The 17,750-nt window shown below is 63.1% G+C and overlaps 2 protein-coding genes across 40 annotated transcripts in view; one reads left to right on the top strand and one right to left on the bottom strand.

Annotated features, from left to right (window-relative positions):
• The window catches only part of KCNT1 (potassium sodium-activated channel subfamily T member 1), a 93,046-nt gene that overhangs the window by 34,881 nt on the left and 40,415 nt on the right, over window positions 1-17,750 (top strand). For 19 of the 39 annotated variants that reach the window (XR_013405275.1, XR_013405274.1, XR_013405277.1 and 16 more), the window contains 2 exons: window positions 13,704-13,783; window positions 14,541-14,640. Coding sequence is in view for 11 of the 39 variants with exons in the window: in XM_077967110.1 (XP_077823236.1) it covers window positions 13,704-13,783; window positions 14,541-14,640 (180 nt within the window). In the remaining 28 variants the exon portion in view is untranslated. Of the gene's footprint in view, window positions 1-41; window positions 217-6,083; window positions 6,126-13,703; window positions 13,784-14,540; window positions 14,641-17,750 lie in introns of those variants that run through there. The other 20 variants (XR_013405280.1, XR_013405279.1, XR_013405267.1 and 17 more) reach the window with 3 other exon arrangements.
• The window catches only part of PIERCE1 (piercer of microtubule wall 1), a 266,631-nt gene that overhangs the window by 213,701 nt on the left and 35,180 nt on the right, over window positions 1-17,750 (bottom strand). The window lies entirely within an intron of this gene.

The raw sequence follows: 17,750 nt of genomic DNA, 5'->3' as shown, positions 1-17,750 counted from the left end.
CGCCCGGCGCCGCCCCCGCCGCCCGCCGCCAGCCGCCCGCCGCGCCGAGCGCTCCCGCAGGATGGCGCGGGCCAAGCTGCCGCGCTCGCCGTCCGAGGGCAAGGCGGGCCCGGGGGGCGCCCCAGCCGGCGCCGCGGCCCCCGAGGAGCCGCACGGGCTCAGTCCGCTGCTGCCGGCCCGCGGCGGGGGCTCCGTGGGCAGCGACGTGGGCCAGAGGTAGGGGCGCGCGGGCCTGGGACCCCGCTTGGCAAATCGCGCTTGCATCCTGCTTGAGCTGCGCTGGCTGGGCTGCACCTGCGTTGCCTGCAGCCCGGGGAAGGGGGGAGGCCAGGGTCTCCCCTCGTAAGCCCACCACAGCGCCCTGCTTCCTGCTGTGTCTCCAGCCTTTGGGAGCCTGCGGGACCCCCACTCCCTCTACTTAGCGGCTGAGCACGGCGGGGCTGCAGGTGAGACTGCAGGGGAGGGAGGAAGTGGACCCGGCTCTGTGCCAGGCACTGGGGACCCCTGCCCGAGCCCCGTCCCACAGGAGCCGCGATCTTGTTGGTGCCAGCCCCACTTTGGGGGAGACAGGGCCGGCATCTGTGTCCCCACCCCAGAGGTGAGTGAGGCTGAAGCCTGCACAGCAGATCGGGGCTGGGACACAGGGCTCAGGCTGCCCGAGGAACCCCGCTGTGGGGTATGCCTGGTCTGGTGTCTGGTGCCTGTGGCAGGTGGGGTGCAGGAGGCTGTCCTCTGGGGATGGTTGGGCAGGTGGAGCAGCGCCTACCCCTCCTCGGCCCTTCTGCAAGCTCAGGGTGGGACGCAGCACCCCCATTTCACGGATGAGGACACCGAGGCCTCATCTGCAGCAGCAAATTCCTAGCCAGCACCTTTCCCGTGCCAGGAGCCATTCTAGATGCTGCGGGGGAAATGAGGATGATTCAGACCTGGCCTGGTGTGGGCACATGTCGTGGGCACGGAACCTGTTCCTTGGAGAGAGAGTTGCAGGCCAGGCTGGGACAGAAGAACCAGGGCCTCCTGGGGTGCTGGTCCTTCTGGGACAAGCATGGGGAGATGGGCAGGGGCCTTCCACGTAGCGGGAGCAGCGAGGGCTGAAGCTCCATCAGGGCTGGGGGGCAGGGCTGGCAGAGCCAGGCCTGGCAGATGGCAGGGCCAAGGGTGCCCAGGAGCCTCTCCCTTGCCCCTCCCACCTGGCCGTGGGCTGTTGGGCCCCTCCCTGCACCCCCATTTCTAGCTCTTCACAGCAGCCCTGGGGGGGCACTGCCCAGCTTAGTCCCATTTGTGGAAGAGGCTGTTGAGGCTGAGGTCAAGAGCCTGGCTATAACCTCTTGCAGCTAATGGGCAGCCTCCGCCCAAGAGGCGAGCACTGATCAAGGCCCTGGGGACCACAGTCTCCTCCCCCTTCTCTTCCTGGATGCTGGGGTGGGGGGAAGGGGGAGGGCAGTGATCCTGGAAACCTTGCTACTGCCAGCCCTGGAGGGGCAGGCTCCTTGCCCCAGCCCTGTTCCTGCAGGGCCCACAGAGATAGCAGGTTCTGCCTAGGCTGCGTCTGAGCCCGCAGTGCAGTACAGCATGGGAGCTGCAGCCCAGGCCCACCTCCTCCAGGAAGCCCTCCAGCATGTTCATCCCAGCCCTTTGGGCTATGCACTGTGCTGATGGTTCCACGTGCGTGGCCTCGCTTATCCCCCGGCAGACCCTGAGGTGCAGAGTCCTTATAGCCTCCTTTTGCAGAGCAGAGGTAATGGAGCTGCTGCCCAGCTGAACTGAGCAGCCCCTGGGCCTGGAGCGTTCACACCGCAGGGCTTGTGCTGAGATGAGTAGGTCAGGCTTCTGGGCAGAGGAGGACTTGGTGGGTTTGTTCTTCTGGAGTGTGGATCTCACGGAAAACGCAGGTGAGGCCAGAGCCGAGAGGCAGGTGCGGTCTTGCCCCAGGGAGCTGGGGGTCACAGTGCCCGCAGCTGCCTCATCCTGCAGGCCTGAGCTGCCTTCATGGGCCAGCCAGGGTCTGGGCTCCCTCAGCACTCTCAGCCTCTGCCTGTCCCATTGCTGAGAAGATAGTGAAGCAGTCTCCACTGCCCCCCAGGGACTGAGTCACAGGAGGCGTTGGGGGAGGAGGGCCCTTGCTTCTAGTGCCCTTGCCCAGAGCTCCCCTAACACCCTGTGCCCACTCATGGGTGCTGCAGGCCGGCGTCTGTCCCTCCTCCCGCCCAGTCGAGCTCCCCTGGCCCTGAGCTCCAGGCTCTCCTCCTTCGTTCTCACTCCGCTGTGTAAGGCTGGGGAGGGACTGGGAGCTTATAGGACAGCATGGCCTCAGTGGTGGGGTCAGGAGACCACCACTGCAGAGTTTTTGAGTAAAAGTGCCCAGTAGGGGGACAGGGCCACTCAGTGAGACCCCACTGGGTCAGGAGGCCCTGGGCCCCCTGTGTCCCCACCACCCCTGGACCTAGGCGGCCTTGCCCCTCCCAGCCTCATGCCTGACTTAAGGCACCAATGCAGTCCCCTCCCCACATCCTCTCCGGGGCCGCTCCTCCCGCCCCATCCTACTCCTCTGCTGGCCCAAAATCCTGAGGCCCCCACACAGCCTGAGGTCCAGTGTGGTCCCGTTCTCCTGCCACTGTGCCCCGCACCCCAGTGTCTGTGGCAGCCACAGGCCTGTCGGAGTCCAGCTGTGGCACGCAGAGCCCTGGCCCCACCCCAAGCCCCTCGTCGTGGTGTTCTTTGGCTCAGGAGATAGTCCCGAGCCCCCCGACCCCGGACAGCCTTGCTGGGACCTCCCTCCCCCTGCAGATCCAGACCTTCATGGTTGCCCCCTCTCCTCTCCAAGAACCTGGCTGCTCCTCTGTGTCCCCCTCACCCCGGGCACACGCCCGGCGCCCCGCCCTCTTCATGGTGTTCACACCAGCTCAGCACACCCCTTACCCTGGGCCTGAATCCCCCCTTGGAGCTCGCCCCAGATGGCCTCTCGCTTAGGAGGGCCCCTCCTGAGTATGGCCCCGTCACCCCTGAGGTGCCCCCGCCCTCTTCTGGCTTTGCCCCTGTCCGGGCTGCGCACCTTCTTTCCACACAGGGCTCTGTGCTGTTTCTCCCCCACCCTAGAACGCACCTGTTTGGGCGGCTGGTTTATCCTTGACCCGGGAGCATGCACAGGGAGTGGCCAGCCACAGGGGTGGGGCTGTGTTCCCAGGCCCTCGGGGGACACCCGGCCCTGTCTTTCAGGGGTGAGTTTGCTGGGCCCATACCTCGTTTATTTTCTCACAGTCCTGGAGGCTGGAAGTCTGAGCTCAAGATGTGGGCAGGCCTGGTTCCTCCTGAGGCCCCTCTCCTTGGCTGGTAGACACCATCTTCTCCCTGTGTGCTCTCCTGGCCGTCCCTCTGTGTGTGTCTGTGTCCTGATCTCCTCTTCTTATAAGGACACCAGTTTTGTGGGATTAGGCCCCACCCTCACGGCCTCACCTTAATGACTTCTTTAAAGACCTTGTCTCCAAACACAGCCGCACGCCGAGATACTGGCGGTCAGGACTTTAGCATGGTAGCCTGGGGGGACAAAACTCCGCCCGAGATAAGGGGGTGCCCTTATTGCATGTGGGACCCTGCTGGGACCTCGCAGCTCTCAGGATGGCTGTGCTCTGGGCATTCCCCCAGTTTAGAACACAGAGGCTCCCGAACTCCCCCAAGCAGGGAACCCCCTCTTCCCTGAAGCATCTTACGGGACTTGGGGTTGTGGGGTGCAGAGGGATACCCCACTCTTCCCCCAGTCAGCCCAGAGGGCCTCCTAGAGAGCCCAGAGGGTCCCTCCCTCTCGAGGCTGGCAGCTGAGACTGCTCCTTATGGGCACAAGTCAAGTGGGGACGGCCCATCCTTACCTGGGCTCCTTCCCAACCCCAGCCCCAGGCTCTGCAGGACACAGCAGGGAAGGCAGGGCTAAGCCCAGACCCTTCCACTGACCACTGCTACCCTAAAAGCAGGGCTGAGACCCTCTCCGGGGAGGGAGGTGACAGCTTCGGGTGCAGGTTCTGTTCGTGTGTTGACAGCGAGCCTGGCCATGGGAAGAGGGTGGGCCCAGGGATGAGGCCCTCACCACCTGGTCCCGGCAGCATTAGGGCTGGCAGAGGCGTAAGTGACACCCAGGCCACCAACCGCTGGGACAGGCGAGCGTCAGGGTCCCGCTGGAGCGCCGTGGGTTTGGATGCTGCGGATAGAGGCCCAGCTTCCTCAGCTCCCCCCCACCCCCACCCCTCACCCTGCGGTTCACCTGGCAGGGTTTGTGCAGCCGACGGACCTTGTCTGCACAGGGCTCCAGTCCTCAGCCGGGTTCTGCACAGGCCAGCAAAGCCCCAGGTCCCTTTGCCCATAGGCTGCTGTCCTCCCCTTGGGAGCCCCTGGGTGGGTCCTCTACACGTGTGCTTGGTGGCCCCTCCTGAAATCAGCGGGGACGGCTGTCCTGGGCCTCAGGCTGTGGGACGTCTGACAGGCGGTGGTTTCCTCAACACTCAGACAACAGGGCCTTGGGCAGAGTAGATGGGAGGCCCCACGCACAGCTCAGTACACTTAGCTGGGGCTCTATCGGGAGATGCGGAGGGACGCGGCCAGGGAGCACTTGGGAGAGAGGACACAGTGGCCACCAGCAGGGAGAAGCCCAGCCAGGGCCTGGCCACGCCGGACCTGACCCCACAGGCCAGGCAAACCCACTGCCATGGGCCGAGGCACTGCCAGGCTCCTGCCAGCCTCTGACACAGCTGTTGCCCTGGCTCAGAGCTTTGGGCAGCACCGGGGTCCAGTGAGAGGAAACCTGAGCTGGAAAAACACACGGAATCTGCCAGAAGCTCTGAGCAAACCTGAAGATCAGACCCTTTAAGCCTGGGGTTCCGCCTGCTCCATGTGGAGCGTGCTGACCCGGCCACCATGCCCTGCCGGGACCTCGACTCTCCCAGGGGTGTGTCCAGCTTCCGCCACCCCAGAGACCAGGAGCTGCTAGCGCCAGGGACACCAGGAGGGTGCCTGCCCACCCAGCAGGCCTGGCATAGGCGGGTGAGCGTGTGCCTGTGACCCCAGGCCGGCTCCCTCCTTTCTCCCTATGTGGCCTCAGAAGACAGTGGTCCTCTCTGAACTTTTGTTTTCTTTTCTGAAAAATGATTGTTCTGAGGATTAAAAGAGAGAGGTCCCTCTGAAGTCCTTTAAGGAGGAGCTGGTCCAGGACAGGCACATAGTCAATGAAGGCAAAGACCCTCAGCACTCCCACCCTGCCCAGCCCCCCACCAGGCCAGTCCTCCGGAGCCCTCAGCTCCCACCGGCCTCTCCCTCTGAGCTTCACATCCAGTACAGGTTGCAACCACCTTGGTGTCAGCCGCCTGCTGGCCAGTCTGGGACAACTGGGGCCAGGTTGCCTGGGGCCAGGCTGAAGGGGTAGCAGGCGTGTGGTTGCTGGCCTAGTGAAGTGGGGTGTGTCCAGTCCCCTGAGAGGCATGAGCTGTGAGCCCTGGCTTGTCCTATCTCAGGAAGCCTTGGGGCAGGGCTGGCGGGTGCCTCACCCACTGGCCTGTGTGTAGGGCGGGGGAGTGGAGACAAGGGACAGCCTCGCAGACCTCGGCATGAAGTGGAGCTCACCGCGCTCGCTCCTGGATGCTGGGGACCCCTCATGGGGCCTGGGCAGGCTTCGTGCTGAGCAGGGCCAGGACGGGTGCCCAAAGCATCATCACCTGCTTGCGTGGCTGAAGGGTGGCCCTATCCTCGAGTGCGGTTGTCACCCCCTATCTGGCCCAGGCACAGGAGGGTGCATGCGTGGGGATCTCCCAGCGGGCTGTGCTGCTTTCTCGGGCCCTGAGGGGGCCAGGCTCGGCTCAGTGCCCCCACATGGCTCTGCCCATGGGCTGCCTCCTACAGGCACCTCTCCCGTGCCCAGGGGCACCAAAGGTCCAGGCCCCCCAGGGCCTCCCTGCGTGTCTGTGCCCCACCTGGTCCCAGAGCCCAGGCTCTCCATCTGTCTATCTGCCACCTTCATCCTTCCGTCTGTCTGTCTGCTGCCTTCTCCATCTGTCCGTCTGTATGCCGCCTTCCGGTTGATGCCCCTCTGGTTGTGTCCCCAGGCTTCCTGTAGAAGATTTCAGCCTGGACTCCTCCCTGTCTCAGTAAGTGTTTTCACGGGAGGGACTGTCTTGGTGGCAGACAAGGGCTCTTAGAGGCATGAGAGCCCTTGTATCTGGGACCCCTTAACCCAGCATCCCCTGCAGCTGGGCCAGGGCCACCAGCACCTCCCAGCACCTCAGGAGCTGGGATGCACTCTCAGAGGCTGTGCCACTCCCCACTGAGCCGCTGGGGCTCTGCCGTTGTTGTTTCCTGACTTCGGCTAAGATGTAGGTCAAAGGGAAGAGGCTTTGAGGCCAGGGCAGCCAGAGCCCCTCAGAGCAGCCAGGCCCTGTGCACTCCTGGGAAGCCCCCCGCTGCCATCCACCTTCAGCACAGTCTCCAGGAGGGGCCCCAGGCTTACTGTTCCGTGCACAGCACCAGCAGCAGAAACCACCGAGCACTCAGCACTCACGGCTGCTGAGCATCCAGGGGCCGCCTGTCGCCTCTGGTGGGGCCTATTATTATCCCGAAAGAGTCCTGGAGGCTGGGAGGCCAGTGGCCACCCCCTGGGCCTCCATCTTCCCAGCCTGGGGCCCATGGTGCAAAGGGTAACGGGTGTGAGACAGAAGGCGTGCCCACCACCCAGGGCTCTCCTGGCGCCGCCCCAGGCTCCGAGGAGTCAGGTCTCAGACCTGTGGGGGAAACGGATGCGTCTGCGGCCACCCGAGGGGCCGAGGCTATAGTGTGTGCCCTGTGGCACTGTCTGGACACAGCAGATGTTCCTGGACCCTTGGAGGCCCAGCTGGACTCACCCTTCAACCCTGAGTCAGCCTCACCTGGGCCCCTGGCCAAGCCATGGGGGGCCCCAGAGGCCCAAGGGTGTCAAAACAGGGATCCCAGGGGGGACAGAGCCATGTGTCTGCCCTTTCTGGGCCCTTGGGCGTGTCAGATGCTCTGTCCAGGCTCAGAATAGCTGGCCCCAGGGTTGGCAGTGGGCCTGAAGCCTGCCCTTTCTTCCTGCCTGCCTGGTGCCGGGAGCAGAGGCCTGCGTGGAGCTCCCAGGCACCTGCCTAAGAGCCAGCCGGCACCCAGCCACTGACAGAGAGGCAGCTCGGACCTCGGCCCCATGTGAGTGCAGGGCTATGGTGGGCCCCGAGGCGTGTGCCTGGCAGCCTGGAGCTGGTGTGGAGCTTCCCGGCATGGCCATCTGTGCAGGGCCACCTGCCAAGAATCCCTGGAAGGCCAGTCCCCCAGCCTGCAGCTGGCCTGCCGGTCAGCAGGGAGAAGCGTTTCCATCCGGCCTCTGCCGACCGCATTTGTCACAGGGCAGCCGGCACTTGCCTCAGAGGGTCCTGTCTTGCTGTGGGGGTGGGCACTGTGAGAGCCCCTTTGTAGCACAAGGGCCTCCTCAGGCAGAGCAGTGCTGTGAGTCCCCGGGCACCGGCAGGCAGTGGGCATGGGTGCACACGGGGCCCAGGCCTGTCTCAACACCAGCCATGCCGGACTGGGGCGGAGCCACCACCTGGGGACAGACTCCCCTGCTGCCCCTACGGGGAGCCCTAAGGACCCAGGCCCGGCACTGCCTCTGACCTGCTGAGTGATTGGGGCAAGTGCGGGCCTCGGGGAGCCTCGGGGGCTGCAGCGGGCCTCAGCTGACTGGGAGCTGCCCTGTCCTCACGGTGCCAGGGACAGGCTATTCGCCACAGGCCAGTGCCGCTGACGGCTCTCCTAGGGCCAGGGCCAGGGTTTGGCCTGTGGATTCCTCAGGGACCATGGCCTCACCCCAGGGAGTGCACAAGGGACTGTCTGAGGCTCCCTGCTGCGTCCGGGACCCCCTGGCCAGGCCTGCCTGCGCGTGCCCGTGAGTCCCACCGGCCGTGTGCCTTGTTGCTGGGCTGTAGGCTGTGGGCAGTGGTGGTCCCTGGTGTGGCCCGTCCTCCCCGCCAGCCGAAATGCAGACTGGCAGAGGTCAGACGGGCCCAGCCCCCTGTGGTGCGTGTGTGGCTGCGCCCCTGAGCCCGCCTCCCAGGGTGGAGGTTGGGACCTGCGGCCGGGGGTCCAGGAGTGCCAGGTGTGGACTCTGCTTGGGAACGGCGATGTTCCCACACAGATGCTGCCATGAGCACTCGCATGCTATCTGCCTGGTGAACAAATGAGTGAACTGATGAGTGGATGAGAATGGACGCAGGAAGTAGATTATTCTACCCTGTGCTTGCCCATTGGCCTGGGAGCCCACATTCGTAGGCAGGTTCTTCCCAGCCCTGAGGGCGGCTCCCCATGGGAGTTCTCGGTCGTCTCCCACCTCTCGGGGCGCTCCACTGAGCCCACGCCCGGCTCCCAGGAGCAACTTGCCATGAGCCGGTCCCTGCTTTCCCACAGGCCGGGCCCTGACAGGAAGCGGAGAGTGTGGCTCCACCCGGGGTCCCGTCTCTGCCCGTGGTCCACCCTTGTGGCTTCATAGCCTGGGACCCACAGTGAGTCGAAGGCCTGCACTGTCTCTTCCTGATGGTTTGAGCAGACGGGCGCTGGCCCCCAGATGAGCACCGGGGCACTCCAGTGCCTGGAGCCTCCGAGCAAGGGCGTCGTCCCAGGAGAAGCCTGGGACACAGAGGCCATTGTTTCTCTGTCACCACAGGCAGAGCTCCTCCACCTGTCCGCTGTCCTCGGGACACCCCAGGAGTTGGTGCCTGTCCTGGTTCCCCTTCCCCAGGGAGGAGGCCCAGGCGCTGGCAGGTGGAGGGGAACGGCTGGGCAGAGAAGCGGCCGGGCAGAGGAGCAGCAGGGCCTGTGTAGCCTCAGAGGGCTCACTGGGTCTCAGCCCTGGGCCTCTGGCTGCCAGGCCAGGAGAATGCTGTGACTCTGAGGAGCTAGCAGAACCCTCCAGGCTACCAGTGTCCATGAACCTCTGGCACAGCAAGGAAGCTTGGGCCACTCTGGCTGGAACCACCAGGCGGGTCTACACCAGCCGGGTCGGCCTGGAGCTGACCCCAGCCAGGCCTCTGCAGCCACAGGCTCCCTCCCCAGGTGCCGCTGGGTGATTCGTTAAGACAGATCACACCAGTCACCTGAAATACACTTCAGGGGAAAATAGATGGTTTTTATCTCCTTTTTGTGGTGGTGCTAGGAGAAGTGGGCGGCCACAGTTCATTAAAAATTAAAAGCAGAGGAAGCTTCATTAATTTCTCTGGCATTGCAGGCTCCGGTTTCTCAGGGAACAGGCCTGCCAGGCCCCAGCGTTTCTCTGGGTCCACGTGGAGGGTGCCTTCCGTGCGAGTGGGCACTCCCCGCTGAGCACCGTGGGGGGCTGCCCAGATTGGGGCCCACGGCCTCTGGGTGAGGGGACCAGGGTCTGGCTGGGCTGTCTCCCTAAAGAGCTCAGTGCTCTACTGTTTCCGGGGTGCCAGGAGGAGACCCAGGGGCCTCAAAGAGAAGCTGTTGGGGGCAGGAGACCCAGGGGCCTCAAAGAGAAGCTGTTGGGGGCAGGACTAGTCCCAGGTCAGCAGTCCTCAACCCCACTGTGTCTGGGGAGGAACTTGGCTGTCCGGAAGCCAGTGAGGCCCTGGCGATGGGCAGGGTTGCATTTCTCTGTTTCCTGGCTGTGGAGGCCAACAGGAGTCCAGTGGGACGCACTGGCTTCGTGGTCTTGGCAGGCAGTTGCAGAGGCCCGAGGCCCAGAGTCCCAGCTGCCCCAGGTCCATGGGGAGGTAAAGGGAGGAGCAGGAGCTCCTGGGAGGCCCATGACCACTAGAGGGCTGGGGGTGTGGCCAGAGCTGGCTGGAGAGATAGAGCTGACTGGGTGTTGCCTTGAAGCGGAGTGTGGGACGATGGTCAGGGTGGAGCTGGGCACCCCCGCCTAGGAGGAGCGGTCAGGCAGGAGCCCCAGGCCCGGAGGGAGGTCAGAGGGAGAAACATTCTGAGGGCAGAGCTGCGGGACCTGCTGATGGCTCTGGTCTGGGGGAGAGGATGGCTCTGCTCTAGGTCTAGGGGATGGCTCTGGTCTGGGGGAGAGGATGGCTCTGCTCTAGGTCTAGGGGATGGCTCTGGTCTGGGGGAGAGGATGGCTCTGCTCTAGGTCTTGGGGATGGCTCTGGTCTGGGGGAGAGGATGGCTCTGCTCTAGGTCTAGGGGATGGCTCTGGTCTGGGGGAGAGGATGGCTCTGCTCTAGGTCTAGGGGATGGCTCTGGTCTGGGGGAGAGGATGGCTCTGCTCTAGGTCTAGGGGATGGCTCTGGTCTGGGGGAGAGGATGGCTCTGCTCTAGGTCTTGGGGGTGGCTCTGGTCTGGGGGAGAGGATGGCTCTGCTCTAGGTCTAGGGGGTGGCTCTGGTCTGGGGGAGAGGATGGCTCTGCTCTAGGTCTAGGGGATGGCTCTGGTCTGGGGGAGAGGATGGCTCTGCTCTAGGTCTAGGGGATGGCTCTGGTCTAGGGTACAGGAGCCTGAGGTTGGTGGGGGGTAGCTGGCCTGGTGCCATCAGGAATGAAGAATTCTGCCTGGGTGGGGCGGGGGGTGGATGCCAGAGGGTAGAGTGGGACTGGACGGCTGCCAGCAGAGCCAGTTGGGAAGTCACCCCTGCGTGGTACTTAATTCCTGGGCTGGGTGGGGGAGAGGCACCTGTGGCCAGCCCTGGGGTCCCCCAAGGAGAACGGAGTGGAGAGGAGAAAACCAGAGCTCTGGGAGGCCGTGCTGAGAGGCCCGGGGAGGAGGGGAGATTGTGGGGCCTGGTCACCATGAAGGACATGGTGAGGCTCCCTGCCAGACAGCAGAGGGTGGGAGGCAGCAGGGGCAGGTGAGGTGGGCAGATCCCCCGCATTGAGGCTTTTGCCGTGGAGGGCAGGACGGTGGTGGGGAGGCAGGCAGGGTGGGTTCCTAAGCTCCATGCTTTTAGGATCCGGTGGTCCCTGGGTACCCCTGGCAGTGAGAGGAGGAGGGCCTTAGGAAACCCTGGGCTCAGCCCCCAGGGGCAGCTCCCCCCTCAGCTCTGCCTCCCCACCGACATGGCCAGACCAGGCCCAGCACAGCCTGGACCTCCAGCGTCGTGTCTGAGCCTCTCATTCAGAGAGAAAGACAGTGGACAAGCCCCCCAAAGAGACCCTCATGCAGCGAGGGCCCTCCCCAGCCAGAGCTCCAGGCACACAGATGAGAGGCGTGGGGCAGGAGGAGGGGCTGGGGGACCGAGCAGAGCTGTCTGCGCTGAGGGGTTCCAGGGTGAGAAGCGTGGGGCAGGAGGAGGGGCTAGGGGACCGAGCAGAGCTGTCTGCACTGAGGGGTTCCAGGGCATGGTGGGGCACTCTGGGGGCAGACTGACCCCCGATTAGCACCGGGTTCAGACCCCACTGGTCTGTGGGAGGCTTGTCCCACCGCCTGGCTCCAGAGGCCCCAAGTGTGCCAGGTGGGGTGACCAACCTGCCCCAGGACTTGGCCTGAGTCTCCTTTTCAGCATGGGACAAGGGCACCCAGAGCCACGCGCCTCTTCCTGGGCCCTGGCCCTTCTTTCTTTCTTTCTTTATTATTTGTTTTTGAGACAGGGCCTCGCTGTCACCTAGGCTAGGGTGCAGTGACGTGTTGAAGGCTCACTTCAGCCTCAAACTCCTAAGTTCAAACGATTCTCCTACCTCAGCCTCCCGAGAAGCTGGGACTACAGGCGCGTGCCACCATGCCTGGCTATTTTTTATAGAGACAGGGGGTCTTGCTATGTTGCCTGGGCTGGTCTCAAACTCCTGGCCTCGAGCAATCCTCTCACCTCTGCCTCCCAAGGTCCTGGGATTACAGGCATCTGCGACCGGCCTCTGGCCCCTCCTTGAGCTCTGTAACCAGCAGAGGCCACGGTGGCCACTGGGGCAGATCAAGGCAGGTGCTGGGACTCCACCAAGGCCCCTCCTGCCCGCCCCACGGCAGCCCCACCACGAAGGCTGCTGCACACACCTGGTCCACATCACTTACCCTGAGTGTTGTGAGCTTTGGGAAACACCGAATATTTTAATCACTTTTGGAGATGTTGGGGTCACCAGCCCCGGGCCAGGTAGTGACATCAAATTCTCAGATTCGATTGATGGGAGCCAGTGCCTGCTCGGAGGGGAGGTGAGGCTCACAGCTCGCCCACTGAGTGTCACAGCCTCCTGCCCTGGTGGACGGTCACAAGGAAGGGGTTGAGGCAGGAACAGGGGTTGGGCTGGTGCGTACCTCCCCCCACCTCTGGACAGCTGCCCTGGGACCTCTGCTTGAACGCTGCCTCCTCCACGCAGCCCTCCAGGATCCTTCCAGGCAGCACAAGTCTTCCTCTGGGCTCCCCTGTTTGTCTGCCCTACTGTGTTGTGGCCCTCGCACTGCACTGGGCAGGGGGCCCATGCTGAGGAGCTCACCTGGACTGCGTGTTCTGCCCCCGTACCATCCCTGAGGGAGGCAGGGCACCTCTCTTTGACCCCAGGGAGCAAGGCCAGGCACCAGAGGCAGCCCCCGAGGGCTAAGGCAGCCGAGTGATAGGAGTAGACATCATGGAGGTCACAGTGGCCATAGCTGGGAGCAGTCGAGGGCCCCATGGAGGACAGCCCAGCACCCCAGGGCACAGGCCGTTTAGTGGGACACGTGCTCCGCCTCCCCAGAGATGGCCGCGCCTGCTGCAGGAACCCTGGCTCTGGGTCTCACTGCTGTCTGTCCTGCAGGCTGGCAGCATTGGAGTTTTCATCTCAGGGGAACATTAAACCCTGTCCCAGCCTGGCCTGCATCCCGGCACAGCCGGGCACAGGAGGCCCTGTGTCCAAGGCTGGGGCAGTGGGGGCAGCAGCCATCCACACCCAGGCTCCATCCTACTCTTGGTGGCCAGCCTGGGTCATGGAGGTGGTGGCCACAGTAGGTGAACCACACAATCTCCCCACTCCACCTCACCCCACCTGCCACCCTCGGTGACTGGCACACTGTGGTCTGTCCTCAGGACCTGGAGGCCAGCGGACTGGGTGACAGGCCCCATGTGCATGGGGGTTGAGGGGTGTCTGGGAACTGGTGGCTGGAGCAATAAGTGAGCCTGAGGGAAGGGGAGCAGCCCTGGCTGGAGAGGGCCCCACGGCTGGCCTGCGGGCTGGGTGCAGGGATCACCACTTCCCACCAGCCCATCTTCCCCGACAGCCCTTGAGGCTGCAGTGCTCCATAGCCGTGGAGCACAGCCACCAGCAGCCTCCAGACAGAGCAGCTGACCATCAGCTGTGGACGTCCTGTCTGACGCAGGTCCTCCGGTGTGCTCTCAGCACTCGCGGTGTCCTGAGCACCATGCCCAGAGCCATATGGGCAACTTTACCTCCTGGCAGCTGCCCTGCAACCACGGAGGCTTGGGCGAGGGTGTGTGGAGTGGGTGCCGCACCCTAAGCCCCAACAGGGCGGCTTGGAGGGCCCAGACTCACAGCAGTGAGTGCCCAGGGGTGCAGTGAGGACTCTTGAGAGGAGCCGAGGCTGGGTCAGCTGTCTGCTGGGTGTGACGGACACCAGGGCCCTCCCAGGTCTGAGATGGAGGCCCCTGCTGGGCCCCATCTGTCTTCTCAACTCCTGCAGTTGGAAAGTTGGAAGCAGTCAGTCGGACTGGGGCTTCCGGCGTGTCCCCAGCCTGAGCCCCCACTGGTCCTGAGCCCCCACGCCCCTCTCTGCCCCTCCAGGGTCCAGGTGGAGTTCTACGTCAATGAGAACACCTTCAAGGAGCGGCTCAAGCTGTTCTTCATCAAAAACCAAAGATCGAGTGAGTGGGGTGCCTGGAGGGCCACTCCCAGGCAGGGAGGTGTTGAGGGCGCTGGGAGCAAGGCTGGCAATGGCAAAGGCTGGGGCTGTGAGCTCAGGGAAGAGTCCATGGGGTGGGAGCCGCCTGAGTGCTGCGGGGGGATTTGGAAGCAGGGTGGGGGTGGGTGTGCATGGTGAGTGGGGCACTGGGTCGCCCCCTCTTAGCTTCACACTATCTGAGACCAGGACCTCTCCAGCGGGACCCATGGGGACACTGCCCTGCGTGCTGGACACCGGGCTGGGTGGGGCAGGACCATCCACAGGTGCCCGCAAGGTCTCCCCTGTGGACACGCCCTGCCCCCCACCCCTCCATACAGCCCCACCCTCCCCAACAGCTCCCTGCCCCATTCCCAGCCAGAGCTTGGCCTCATGGCCCCCCAAGAGCTGCAGGGTGAGGACTTGGGGGTTTTCCCAGGGGCTCCACATTCACCTGCCTGCTCCCCAATCCTCATCCTGACCCCCAAGAAGTGGAGTGGCCTCTAGAAATCTGCTGCACCCCACGTGCTGTAAGGTGGGGCCAGGGATGGAGCCTCTCAGAGGCTGACCCGGGAGCACCGACCCCCAAGCAACACAGGGCACGCAGGGCTCTGGGTGCAGCCGGGTGTGGGAGGGGAGCCCAGCTGGGGCCATCCAGAGAGCCCAGTCAGACCCGGGTGCAGGCCCTGCTCCCCGAAGCCCAGGGCTGGGTCAGAGCCCTGAGGCCGCTGCCCTCCCCGCAGGCCTAAGGATCCGGCTGTTCAACTTCTCCCTGAAGCTCCTCACCTGCCTGCTCTACATCGTGCGCGTCCTGCTTGACGACCCGGCCCTGGGCATCGGATGGTGGGCCACCTGCGCGGCTGGGCGAGGGGTCGAGGGTCCCAGGGCTGAGCTTTCCTGCTGGGCCATTACAGAGGCTGATGGCGTCCCTGAGGGAGCTCCTGTGCCCGGGGCCTTGGGGAGTCCTTCCTTCTCCAGCGCCTGTCCCAGGATGGAAAAAGCCAAGGACTCAGTGCCCAGGTTCCCGCAGACGGCTCAGCGTAGGGAGAAGGGTCCCCGTCGTAGACTTCCAGCTGTGCCCTTAGCTGCTAGTGAACCCCAGAAGGTCCACGGAAAGGCTGGAGCATCTAGGAAGCCCCTCCCTGCCCCCACAAGTGTCTTCGTGCTCACTTGAGCTTCTGCAGGTCAGGGGAGGGGGCACCCAGCCCCCCGGGGAAAGCCCTAGCTGTTTCTGGGGGTGTCTTCTACCCTCCTGGGTCCCAAGGAGTCCCCTTCCCAGGGCCCATCGTCCTGGGGCCAATGCTCCAGGGACTTCCGGGAGAGGTGCTCGGGCAGCCGTGTGCACTGTCAGGTCCTCACCAGGCTCGCAGCAGCCACCATGAGGGTGCGTGGGAACTCGCTCTCTCTGAGTCCTGTTCCATCTCCTTCTGCTGTTGCTGCTTCGAGAAGTGGCAGCTGCTGGGACCTACTCTGTGCCCAGGGCGCCTTGGTGACTCCTGCTCCCTCTGTGTGGGTCCCAGGGGACATCAGCAGGGCCCTGCGGCCCTCAGTGCCGGATTGTCCTGAGTCATGTCTTTGGGGACCAGCCCCCAACCCCAGTCCTCTCGCTCTGGCTCCCCTGGCACTTGGATGCTGTGCTCTGTGTCCTGTTTCTTCTGTCCCCTCTCCTGCCTCGTTCCCTCATTCCCTCATTCACTTGTTCTGTCCTGCTTCCTGGTTTCCAGAAATCCTTCCTCTGAATGTCCTTCCGAGGATGGCATCTCCAGTCCTTTCCTGTTTTACAGTTTCCCCATCTGCTGGGCCCTTTTCTCCCGAGCTCACACTGGGCCCTGATTTTTTCATACCCGTAATCACCTCAAATGTCTGGTGCTGTTTATGCATAAGAGTGCTCAGGCACCGAGGGGCTCTGCAGCCACATGTGTGGTGTGGTTGTCACCATCCAGCCATCGGGGTGAACCCCGCCAGGATGCTGGTCCCCTCTCTGGCTGTGCAGAGCAGGTTCTTCCTTGGAGAGGAAGGCCTGACTGCCGGGAGCCTGGCTTCTGGGGCCTAAAGGTGTGCATGTGAACTTTTGCTCAATCCCCTTTTAACCTGTTACCCCATCACGGGGTGCCTGGCATCCCCAGGCCAGAGACTTACCCTCTCCTAAGAATCAACCTTCTTTGTCTAGGTCGGAAGAGGGCAGAACCCACTAGGATAGTTTGAGAAGGAGAACTGGGCCCTAACTGACTTTCAGGCTACTTTCCTGGGTCACCCCCCACCCCAAGTCCCAGGGGCCCCGGGGCTTCTGGTTTCACCTCCCCACAGGGCCCAAGTCTGTTATGTTCACTGCCCATGAACATAACATAGGGCAGACAGCGAGGGTACATCCCACATCTGCGGGATTGGGGGTAGCCCCGACTCAACAGCAACACACTGGTTCTGCCTGTGTTGACAACAGGCTCCCAGGGAGGGGCACTACATGGCCAGAGAGAGCACTTGGGAACACTCAGGGCCTCCCCAAGGCCAGAGCTGCCTTGAACAAGGCTGGACATTGGGAGCACTCAGGGCCTCCCCAAGGCCAGAGCTGCCTTGAACAAGGCTGGACAGTGCTCAAGAGACAGGGAGAGGAAGCTCCGATCCCTAGGTGCTGAAGCCAAGAGGCACGTCCCTAAGCTGCTTCTGAGGACAAGCGACCCCCAAGTCACCTGGAACCAGCTGCTGCGACAGTGACCAGGGCATGGCCAACATGCTAGTTTTGTCCCAGACCATCACCAATGCTCATGCCCTAGCACAGTGTCCAAGACGTGGACGGGGGTGGGAAGATGGGTTGATGATGGATGGATGGATGGATGGATGGATGGATGGATGGATGGATGGATGGATGGATGGAGTGGATGGAGTGGATGGAGGAATGAGTGGATGGGTGGATGGATGGATGGAGTGGATGGATGGAGAGATGAGTGGATGGGTGGATGATGGATGGATGGATAGAGTGGATGGATGGAGGGATGAGTGGATGGGTGGATGATGGATGGATGGATGGATGGATGGATGGATGGGTGGATGGGTGGAGGAATAGATGTTGGATGGAAGGATGAGTGAATGGGTGGAGGAATGAGTGGATGGGTGGAGGGATGAGTGAATGGAGAGATGAGCAGAGGGATGGATGGATGGACAGATGAGTAGATGGATAGATGAGTGGATGGATGGGGAGATGAACAGATGGATGGAGGGATGGATGGATGATGGATGGATGGACAGATGAGTAGATGGATAGATGGATGAGTGGATGGATAGACAGTGAGTGGATGACTGGAGGATGGATGAACGGATGAGTGGATGGATGGATGAGTGAGTGGAAAGATAGATGAGTGATGGATGATAGATGAGTGATGGATGATAGATGGATGTCCAGATACTTTTGTGGGCATTGAGTTTGCAACAAGCCTATTAAAAATCAGGGGAAAGTGGGTCAGTTGAAAGAAAAGACAAAAGGAGCTGGCCATCGCCAGGGGCCTTGTGAGCAGTGAGGTCTCCTTGGTCAGTGACGCTGGCATTGGTGATGGTCTGGGACAAAACTAACGTGTTGGCCACGCCCTGGTCACTGTCGCGGCAGCTGGTTCCATGCGGCTTGGGGGTCGCTTGTCCTGAGAAGCAGCTTAGGGATGTGCCTCTTGGAGTCAGCACCTAGGGATAGGAGCTTCCTCTCCCTGTCTCTTGAGCACTGTCCAGCCTTGTTCAAGGCAGCTCTGGCCTTGGGGAGGCCCTGAGTGTTCCCATGTGCTCTCTCTGGCCATGCAGTGCCCCTCCCTGGGAGCCTGTTGTCAACACAGGCAGAACCAGTGTGTTACTGTTGGGTCAGGGCTACCCCCAATCCCGCAGATGTGGGATGTACCCTCACTGTCTGCCTGCTGGGCTGAGCAGAGGCCACCCCAGCCTTCCTCAGTTAGAGGCCCTCCTCCAGGATCTCT

This window comes from Macaca mulatta, chromosome 15 (genome assembly GCF_049350105.2).
Source record: "Macaca mulatta isolate MMU2019108-1 chromosome 15, T2T-MMU8v2.0, whole genome shotgun sequence".
Taxonomy (NCBI): Eukaryota; Metazoa; Chordata; class Mammalia; order Primates; family Cercopithecidae; genus Macaca; species Macaca mulatta.
This window is presented reverse-complemented; position numbering and strand designations above follow the sequence as displayed.